The sequence below is a fragment of the Pinus tabuliformis genome, chromosome 2_1 (genome assembly GCF_031772625.1).
Source record: "Pinus tabuliformis cultivar Carrire ecotype Pingquan chromosome 2_1, CPIR1, whole genome shotgun sequence".
Classification (NCBI taxonomy): domain Eukaryota; kingdom Viridiplantae; phylum Streptophyta; class Pinopsida; order Pinales; family Pinaceae; genus Pinus; species Pinus tabuliformis.
The window spans coordinates 160,892,980-160,904,020 of record NC_142299.1 but is presented as its reverse complement, the minus strand read 5'-3'; the positions used below and the strand labels follow the sequence as shown (position 1 = coordinate 160,904,020).

Genomic DNA, 11,041 nt, shown 5'->3' with positions numbered 1-11,041 from the left:
AAAAAGTATTCTACAATTTTGCGATTGGTTTGGTAATCCCTCTTTCTAGATTTCCAGAGTAGCCACTTTCGTTCCTTTCCAGACTCCTTAAAAGAAAAGGTCCATTTGAGCACTTGTCACTTCAGGCTCATTAAAAATCGAAGGTGACTAGAGTCATCTTTAGCTTTTTCTCGACTCTTTAAAATTGGAAAAGCAAGTTGTGTCAAAGCGTCAAAAAATTTATTTTAATCGGAATAACATCACTATTCCCTTGTTGGTCTTAGGTTGAGAAAATGGAGTGCACCAATCAAGGATTTCCCCTTGGGGGGAATCCTAGTCCCTTCTCCTCTTGGGCAGATGTTGGTGCTCCTCATATGGCTACTTTGTCCCTTCCAGGACTTACAATTGGACTGCCAGTATGGCTTTTCTTCACCGATGTCGTTCAAAACATCGTAGTTCCTGAGCAATCAAATTAGCAACCAGATGATACTAGAGTTGCTCCCCCACCTTCTACTTCATTTGTTTCTCCCTCTCCTTCTTCCTCTTCGCTTGGTGAAGCTAGTAACGCTAAAAACCAAGTAACTGAGAAGACAAAGAAAGGGAAGGAGAAGAAGAAGAAGAAGCCAATGGCAAAAGGGGGCAACCATTCATCGTCTGGTGAAAATCCACACACTGCACCATCCAAACCTAAATCTCCATGTCTCATTTTCAAAGGAGACCATTATCATCGGGATTGTCCTTGCATCCCATGGATCTTAAGGGACTAGTCTCCTCGCTTGCACTATCCAGTGTCTTCAACCTTTGATGATCATGTTGAGAGCACACCATCAACTAGTGAAAATGAAATCAATGGACAAAAAGGAATATCTAAATTTCCTTGTAGACTGTGTGAAGATGATCATGCCCTCCACCATTGTCCGTTCCTGGACAAAGCTAAAAGAGTCTTAGATAACCGTCCTGTTTCACCGCTGCGGCTTCCTCCTGGATACAAGAAACTCTTACCGAGTCCATCACTAGTTGAAAATCTGACTGACACACCTTTGTTGTTCGTCAAAGCACCTATCATTAAAGATAAACCCTCTGAGTCCACACCAGACCAAAGTCAACAGGTCGAGATGGCAGTCGACCTAGTCTTGTCTTCAGAATGTCCACCCTCAGATGATACAATCACCAAAGATAATGAGAACGACACCATTCAAATTCTTTTTGTTAACATAGAATCTGATGAACCAGGGGGAAATCTACCCACTACTTTACCGTAGGAAGGAAGTTTGTCAGAGATTCATCTGACCGTCTATTCGGTCCCTCCTCCAAGCAATCTAGTCATTTCCTGCAATTGAAATCTACTAGGGAGACCTCGCCTACCATCTAATGTACCATTCAAAATCATAGTACAAGCTTATAGAACATCATGGCTAGTACTATCATAGATGAAGGGGATTCCGTGAGTATCCTTTCCTCAACTGCTTGGAAAGTGCTTGGTTCGCCATCGCTTTTGCCTGAGATTTGAAATCTGCCAGGCTTCAACAAAGAAACTAGTCAACCGTTAGGGATCCTTCCAAATTTGCCTATAAATCTGAGAAGGAAAAACATTTATCTGAACGTGATGGTAGTCCAAGGTCCATTAGATTAAAATCTACTCCTTGGACATGACTACATTTATAGCATGGGAGCTATTGTTTCCTCACTCTTTAGGGTGATGTGTCTCCCGTATGAAGGCAGAATGGTCCAGCTCATTGACCAGCTTTCATTTCCTGGTTCAAACACGGTTAATAGTCAAATATCTTCCCTAATTGGTCTTTTGCACAAGGAATGTCTCATCAACCTCCAGTCCGTCCACCTGATGAGTGCGAGTGAATCCGTGAATGTGACTAAACCCCGGGGGCATGCACCCTGGTCTGCTTCGGCAGGAAAACCTCAGATATAAGGTAGGTTTCCTTGTAGGATATATGACTGGTCTGACACACTCATCCATTTAGGAAAATGGGATTAGACTGGAAAAGGATTCCCTCATCAAAAGTTATGTGAGTGGAAGCTCCCACCATTCACCTTTGTCTATTTCGATGGACAGAGCCAAGGAAGTGTTTCGTCTGCAAATGTGGATGGAAAAACCTTGCTTTAATGCAAGAACATCCAAATGGTAATATGGAAACTTTGCTTCTCTTTATACCCGAGGGCATGCAAACCTTTTTCATGTGAGTGAAAAACAACCTTTTATTTTCGTAGTTTGTAGGCTTATTTTCTTAGTTTGTAGGCTCTCAACCCTTTAACCTCATAGGTTGGTCATTCCTAGCTTGCATACAAAAGGCTCTAGAGCAAATTTGTGCATGGGGCAAGCTCCATAAAAAATGAACCTACTGATGAGAGATATCCTTATTATACGACTGGCATGAGCAATGTTTCCGCAAAGTTCAAGCTTGTTAAAAAATAAACCTAGTTATAAGCATATGTTCCCCCAGAGTTCAAGCTCATTAAAAAATGAACCTATTGTTGGTAAATAACCTTTGTGATCACATTACTATCAACTTTTGAGCCTTGATCGTGTTCTTACCATCACCTCCACTTTTTAGCCGATCATCTGCCTCCACTTGATTGTTTACCCTTTTTGAGGAACAACTGCGACGAGTGATTCTGTTAGCCACCTTCTTTACACTACCATGATTGAAAAGTTCCAAACCTTACATGGAACCAGCTGCTACATGAAAATATCACTCATTCCTCAAAGACGAGTCACTTTTAAGCTCTTTTTAGACTCGTAAAATATAAAAAGATACCAAGCAATTGGCCTCTCTAGCTCGTTAAAGTGATTGGAAGTGCCATCCCTCCTCTAGATTTTAATCTTTTTGGACCTGAGGGATAATTACACAAAAATATTGAGCGCTTGTCTTTTTCGGCTCGTTAAAGTGACCGAAAAAGTCATCCCTTTCATATCATTTTATACTTTTTCGGACTTAAGGGATTATATTACGAAGAAAGATTACTGGAGTTTCCTTTCCGTCTCTTTTTAGACTCTCTAAAATTGAAAAGGACCAAGTTATCTTTGTCGTTAAACTCATTAAAACAATAGCGACAAACTTGTCCATTACAGACAAGAACGAGTTTCACTGTCGCTAGGCTCGCTAAAACATAGCGATAGGTTTTCCCGAAGGGAAAATTATAGAACAAGCATATGTTATCCTCCTAAAGCTTGACAAAATAAATAGGTACTGGTCAGAAATGACTGGGGAAAAATTGGGAAGAAAACTTGAAGAACTTTATTGGTAGCAGGTCGCTCTTGAACATGACACTTTTACTCCATCACCATGATTGAGTTGGGTTGGGTTATTCCATTCACTGGTCATATCACCATTGGTCCTCTGTACGATCCATTTTTGGGGTTAATGCTACCAATCCACTTTAGTGTCACCGATATGTTCAAGAGAAGTTGCTCAGAGAATTCACCAACCCAGCTTATGCCTCATCCGCTGCAATACCTTCACTCTCCATCTTTCATGACCACCACCCTGAACCTTGTATCATCGAATTGTTTTCACGTCCACAAAATCATTTGCTCCATTCTGTGTCATAGATGTGGGATTAATTAAGGCCATCCTACGACGGTTCACTTCTTGTTGACATCAGCTCATTATCCAAGAAGTCGACTTAGGAGCAACCCTTTCAGTACTTTGAAGCTTGCATGCCTCAATGGCAAGTTTCTCACTTCCGGCAATAGGTTTACATCAATGTCCTTCGACCAAAAGATTTTACGTGGTCTTCAACATCGACTCATGTATTCACACCACATAAATTATACTGTAGTACCTTGAGGGTCATCATCATTATCTACAATTCTTCTCGCACCTATTAACATCTTACATCATTGGCTAGTAATCAGGCGATGTCTTTCCATGTTCGACATCAGAACATCTTTTCACATGGATCGACTCGTACTTCAAGTGAAGATTGAATGAGTTTGAAGACCCTGGATCTAGTTTCATCCATCCAAGATGTGAAATATTCAGGAAAATAAAGACATCAAATGTACATCATAGCTGAACTAATAATCATCCAACCTAAGGGATGATGGCTCTACCAAAATCCTCAGGCTTCCACACAGATGGTTGTCTATCCTATGTACATGAGAATGAATTTATAAAGCTGAGCATGGGAATGCCCACCTCACCTAGATCATGAAAATATTATGAAGATAATGTATTGTATTGTATCTTATTACAGGTCACCTTCCAGTTCGAAAAACCTCAGATCCTCATGATAAATCATTTCACCCGACATCAGAAGATTGACGACCTCATGCTTTAGGGGGAAGTTGTTATAGACATATTTGGGCAGTGCAACCCCAGTCACATACATCCATAAACCAAGGGATTCTAAGCCCCTAAAAATGTTGTTTCATACCCTAAAGGAACAAGGTCAGCTGATTACATCATCTCCCAGAAGTTCTCCCTGAAAAACTAAGAATTGATCAAAATTGGACCATCTCACCTGCTCCATGGTCAGGGTGTCTCACCTATTACACACAGGGGGTTCAATGCATACTGAAAATCCCTTCTGTAGGGTGCGATGAGCAAGAGCAACAAATGGCAGAGGCAGTTTGCCAGGTGGAAACTTAGAGTATCTTCTAGAAACTACTCATTTGACACTTGCCTCTCTGAATTCGCCCAGGGATGAGTAAGAGATCATGAAATCTCCAAGTGGAGCCAAGAACTATCAGAGAAATGACACTAATCAAAATCCCAGAAGCTGACTCACCCACCTGCAAATATCTATATATGGATCCCTTGTCCTAGAGATCTAGAGGCTAGAATTTTGTATTTTGTAAGGAAGTGTTGTTGGTTTCTCTGTGAAACATCATATTGTTGGGTGATCTAGCTTTTCATGAGGTGAAGAGGGCTTTCATGCTGGGAGGATGGTGCTGGGTCAGACCATTGGGTTGTAATCCTCTCTTCTACTACTTTTATCAATAAAGCTATCTGAGTTTTCCTCCATATTCTTATATATTTCTGAATATTGTATTGGTGTATGCATTTGTATGGTCAATATAAATCTAATCCTATATTGTTTATGGTTATAGATCTCTATGCTTTGATGGTATTATGCTGCTTTGACTCTATAGGAGTTCTTTGAAGTGAGACAAGTGAGGAAAGAGTGGCGAAGCTCTGTCAAAGGAGGGAGGAAACAAGCAAGGAGCCAAGCGAAAGACTAAGGTCGGTACTCTCTGCTTCTCTCTCATCTATCTCTCATAAAGGAAGACACAAGTAACTTTAGTTTCTTTATTTCTAAGATAGCTACCTGTCTTAGTGGGACTAGCGGCTCTGAATGGACACTAGTTTTCTTAGTAACAATAGCTTCTTCAGGTAGTAGATGGTAGTGAATTTTGGTTGCAGTGGCTCAGGGTGTCACAAATGTATTACTGAGGTCTTACAGAAAAACAAGCGAAAAAGGATGAAATGGCGCTTCTGAGCGTTTTAAAGGGCAACCATTATATTTTGGAGAGGAAAGTATTTTATGAACAGTGGACATTTTTTGCATTGGGAGGGGAGGATTTTTTGGAGGCCATTGCATCACTTTTGTCAAGCAGGCAGTATTTCCCTAAGGGAATGCAATCTATGCTGGAGGCTGACACGTACCAAAATCAGGCCTAAGAAATACTGCCCATATCGCATGCTCTCGGGCCTGTAAAGGTCAGGAGATGAATGGGTGCAATATGGGCGAGGGCTGTAGGATTTGGGGGTGCACAATCCAACGGCCATCGCGTGGCAGGGATGCACGGTGAAGATAGTTGAGACATTTAGCGAGGTTTTCTTTAATGGCAGTAAGGGTTGGTGGATTAATAGGTTTATCTCGGGGAAATATGAAGCAGGGAGTTAATTTAAACAATGCAGGAGATGAAATTATAGTTTATAACTAAATCGTGGTTTAGATATTATATATGAAGGAGTTATTTAATATGGGAAAAAGGTATATTGGGAGATAATACATTAGGTTAGTACGTTAATATGAAATGAATGCATAGAATGTAAAATATAGTGAGCATAATGTAAAATATGATGTTTGGCTTGAATTTCTTCAGTGTGGTGGCCCAATATCAACATTTAACACCTATACTTAGGATAAAAGAATTTTTTGTGGGTTTTTGAGTATTTTGAATGAGATGGGAATTAGTTAAGGGGGTTTTACCTTTCCTAAGTAAAATGTGTTTTAAACTTAGGAAAAGGGATTTTGTAGAGTAAAATGAGTGATGTAAAGGGAAAAGGGTGTTTTCATGAATGAGAAGGGTTTCAATAAGGTGGAATCTAATACTTGATTTCCATAAGTCACTAAGCCGAGGGTTCGGTCCCACCAAAAGTCAAAGAAATGCTCCGAGCCTTTATGACTGAAGGATTTCAGTACTGGAGCACATTGTGGGAAGGGAAATTAGTAATATTCCAAATGATGTTTATCCATGATTTGTAAGAATTTCTTGTACCTACCCATCTGCTATTTTAACATCTTATTCCTTATTTACATGGGTGCATTTGAGCTTGTTAACCCTTATTCATTTTTCTTTGAAACAGGAAATTAACTAATTCAAACCTTATTTCATCCAAGAGCTCAGGCTAAACTGTTGAGCTCCCTATCATTCTCTATTTTAACTATTGATCTGCCAAGATTAAACTGTTTGGCTAGATATTTATTCTTTATCTATCAACATTAAATTTAAAGCATGAAAAGTCAAGATTAAGCTATTTGACTTATCATGGATTATGGTATTTTAAACAAGCTATACATAATCATTATTTGCAGAAAAAAGTAAAATAGTAGTGGCATTTGAATTTGCACACTTTCATGATCTATTTTTATCTCTTTTTGTGGGGTTCACATTTTTCACTTTTTTTTATCTTTGTTTCCTTTTGTTCTTTGATTGTTCTTTTAGGACATACCCACTTTACATTTTTTAATTTGGTAATACATTTGCAGAAAGCAAAGGTATGTACAATATTACAACACTGACCATAGTCAATTCAAAATTATGATTCCTATTATTATAGGACCCTAACAGTGGCTCCACATGGGGATGGAATCTCCTTGTGATATGTCAAGAACATCGTCGACTAGTAGCCTGATCCATTGGGCCAATCCCAAACATGTATATGTTTTGTATATTATAATATATGTGACTGAAACCCTTGAACAGAAAATACACTCGTTTCTACAAATTGAAATTTGATCTGAAACTGAAAGAAGGTACTGCAATTCTCAAACCAAACTAATAGATCATCAAGATCTTTAGGACCTTCTTTCCAGGCTTCAACTTGTAATGAATTATTTCATAACTTGCTGAAAACTGAAAACTAGAATAAATTGAATTCCTACCTAGTTACTCTAATCAGTTGTTCAACTGTTGGTTAAGTAAAATAAAATAGCCCATGCAATCATTCAAGCATTATGCAATTTTATGTATTTTGCCACATTTGCTTGTTTATGATCAAAACTGAGATTTTAAAACCAATTATAACGTTGTCAACAAATGAGAAGATAAGGAAATACTTGATTTCCTCTATTGACTCTAGAAATTGTACAAAATGATCTTCCAAGATAAATACACTAATGTTTAACTGATCTAAGAAACTATACAATTGTTTTGGACGGCCTCCATGCCATGAAAGTGAAATGTCATTTTCATCTTTATCACCCTGCAGATTTTTAGATAAGCTTTGTGATGATATTTCTACTGATTGAAATGTCTGATTGGTGAAACCTTTATCATCTTGGTTTTGAATCTCATAGTTAGTTAATGGAGAAAAATTCTGATTGCATTCATCATCTAACATATCAGCTATTGGATCATAAAAGACGTGGAAGGATTGATGCAACCAATTACATATGGGTTTTAATGGGACTTCATGGATTTCTGCATGTTGTTCATCCTTTTCTTTGGACATATTATACCATATTTCATTTAAAAACTGAAATGATTCAAAACATAATGGTATAGAACTTTCCTGTGTCATCTGATCAGATGTTTCAATAGAATTTGATAATTGCACTTGTGAAACTGAAGAATCCTGATTAAGATTTTCATTATCTTCTTTGTTTTCAATACCAATACCTAAAGACTGCTGATTTTTTATTGCTTTAAAGTTTTCTTTGATGAAATGAAATGAAGCAAAACAAAGAGGCAAAGAAGCTTCACTTATTTCTAAAATTTCTGCACTTTCTTCCTCACTTTCATAGCTGATATGAATAAGATGATCATTGTTTTCAAGCTGCTCAAACTGAATTTCTTTATTTCCCAAACTAGTTTCTGATTGCTCTGTAAAGTTAGTTTGGATTTTAAGAACATATTTATCATCATACTGATCATATTTAGGAAAATCATGAAAAGAAGGAATGCCATCAAACATACACATTAGATCAGCAAATTTCTTCTCCACATATTGCTCTATAAATATATCTTATGATCTATGGTAGTTGGAATTAGCAAGAATTTGTTCATGGCTATCAACCTCTTCTTTTTGTGAAATAAATGTGTCATGGTGATTTTGAACAAAAAATTTATCTTTCATGATGATCTTTTGTATCCTTTCCTCTATTTTCCTTACAAAAATTTCGAGTTTTACCTCTGCAATGTTGTTCTTCTCCGCTCCTACTTTCAACTTTTCTCTTCTAATTTCGAGATTAACTTCTACATCTACTACAATGTTCTGCATCTATTCCAGTGTTGAGGGGTTCCTTTCTCTTCGCTGAAATTCTATCTCTGGATCAAATGCTTTTCGATAATGCAGGAGAGTTGAATCAGGAGGAGGTCTTATATTTGATGGCATTGAATAATAGATTTGATTAAATCTGTCAGAGAATTGTTGTATTGTTTCATTTGATTGTCTTTTTAACATATTATATTCTTCTATGATCACAAAAGGGTTGAATTTGATGATCCATCTATCAAGGAAAAATTTGACAAACTGTTGGAAGTTTGAGATTCTTGCAATAGGTAGATTCTTGAACCAACTCTTTACTCTACTTTCCAAAGAGAGAGAAAAAAGCCTGATTCTAACATCATCTTCATCAATATCAAATAAGTCCAGATAATTCTCAAACGTTGAATATGTTTTTGGGCAGTGATTTCACCATCTTCTCCATCAAATCTAGGGAGATATTTGTAATAATTGTTAGGGAAAACATGGAGTGTAGGAGGTAAGATGAGTGGCTTATACCTATCAGGAACTTTCCAAGGTACAAGAATATGTACAGGGATTGTAAGATCATTATTGATTATTTGATATTTCTTGCTTGGAAAATGATCATCATAAGATTCAGAATAATGCTGCTCAAATGTGTAAGGAGATTTTATATTTACAATTTTCAAAGGAAAATAATAAAAAACTAATCTACGGTCTTTTATAAAATAAAATATACATTGAAAAACCTTCTTTATGAGAAAAAACATGATGTCTTGGATAACAATCTTCCCATATTGTTCTTTCAGGTTCATTCCTCCAATGGAGTCTTGATTGTGAAATTGATTTGGAGTCACCAGGTGGATGATTTTAACCTTTGTGTGTCTCATCATTGTCCACCATCATAGATCAGATCTGAACCTATAAAATATTTCTGAAGAAAATGTTAGTCTTCCCTAGTATGGTCTCTAAAAATATTATCACTCTGATAATTATTTTGAAGTAATAAGAAAGAAAAACCAAAGATAACCACAAACCACTTTTGGAGATCAAGACCTAGCATTCCTGATGCTCAGAGAGGGCTCTCTCTTTAAACTTTAACTTTGTTTGAGTTAAGATGATTTTAGGCTATTTATTACTTGCACTTGGGTTTTGTTTTGAAAATTTGGTGGTGGGATCACTTTACTTAGATGGACAGAGTTTTGGCTTATTCCATTGGGCTATGGGGTTGTATGTATGAAAAAAAAGACTGGATTAGGTTCTAAGAACAATGTTTACAGGGCAAGGTAGATAAGTTACTACAGATCACAAAGGCTAAAAGGTGAATGGATTCAAATCAGATCTAGGGAGCAATTAAGGGTGAACTAGGCTGGACTTTGGAAGAAATGAAAGAAGTCAACCAGGATAGGAAAGCAATCAAGGATTCTCATATCCGTGTATCAGAAGAAAACATGTAAATAAATTACTGTGCAAAACAGAGTGTATTTAAACAAGTTTTGTATGATATTTCCAGTTAATTTATTTAGATTTTAGAACACATTTAAGATTATGAAAACACAAAAGAAAAGTAACACAATAACATAAAGAAGTACTTCACTGCAAATGGCTCATCTCATGAATCCTGTAGCGAAATGCCTTTATTACTTGCTCCAGTCTGTTAACTTGAAAATAGTACAATCACCCTTACATTCAAGATCACAATAACTCTAAAAATGTAAAAATAATCGAGCTAGAATACTTCAGATGCATAATTATTTATACAAATTCTAAATTGAAATATCTTGAAAAAATATCAAGATTGATTTTAAAAATGTCTCAAACTTTTTTACATTAATAGAACTTAAATAAAGGACACTCAAAACTAATGAATCTATTTGGCACTATATTTATGGATTGATGGTGACAAAGAAGAGAAATTCGAATTTGATAGCAACTCTTAATTGATGATGAGGCTTCCAAGTCACTAACTACCTCCTTTCTTTGTGCATTCTGCCCCAAAATTTCTGCAAAATTAGGGTCCAGTGATACCTTTGTATATCTCAATCTAAGATAGATATGTAAAAAGTGAAAGAGGTTATTGTAGATAATTATGTTGTTAAGATAAATGTCTTTCAATTTGCAAAAATTAAGCTCCTGCTATTCACAACATTCTCTGCACAACGACGTCAAAAACAGGACTTTGCACAGTCCAAAAAATAGGAGATATGCATTTATCTCCCTTTTTGTAATACATGTTTAAAAAGTGAGATAGGTTTTTGTAGATTGGAATTTTAGGAACATAAAACTCCTCCATTTTCTTAAAATTCATCTTGGATTGGCCACAATAGTTTCTGCAAAATTATGTCTTAAACAAGAAATTTCTGGAAAATGTACCATTCCTACTCCGATTTCATCTTTTAACCTTA

The 11,041-nt window shown here is 36.6% G+C and overlaps 1 protein-coding gene across 1 annotated transcript in view; it reads left to right on the top strand.

The window, feature by feature from the left end:
• Positions 1-5,426: 5,426 nt before the first annotated feature.
• Positions 5,427-11,041, top strand: part of LOC149199222 (uncharacterized protein At4g15970-like) — a 126,322-nt gene continuing 120,707 nt past the window's right edge. Inside the window, exon 1 of the mRNA XM_089400492.1 lies at positions 5,427-5,602. Within this exon, the coding sequence (XP_089256618.1) occupies positions 5,427-5,602 (176 nt within the window). The remainder of the gene's footprint in view (positions 5,603-11,041) is intronic.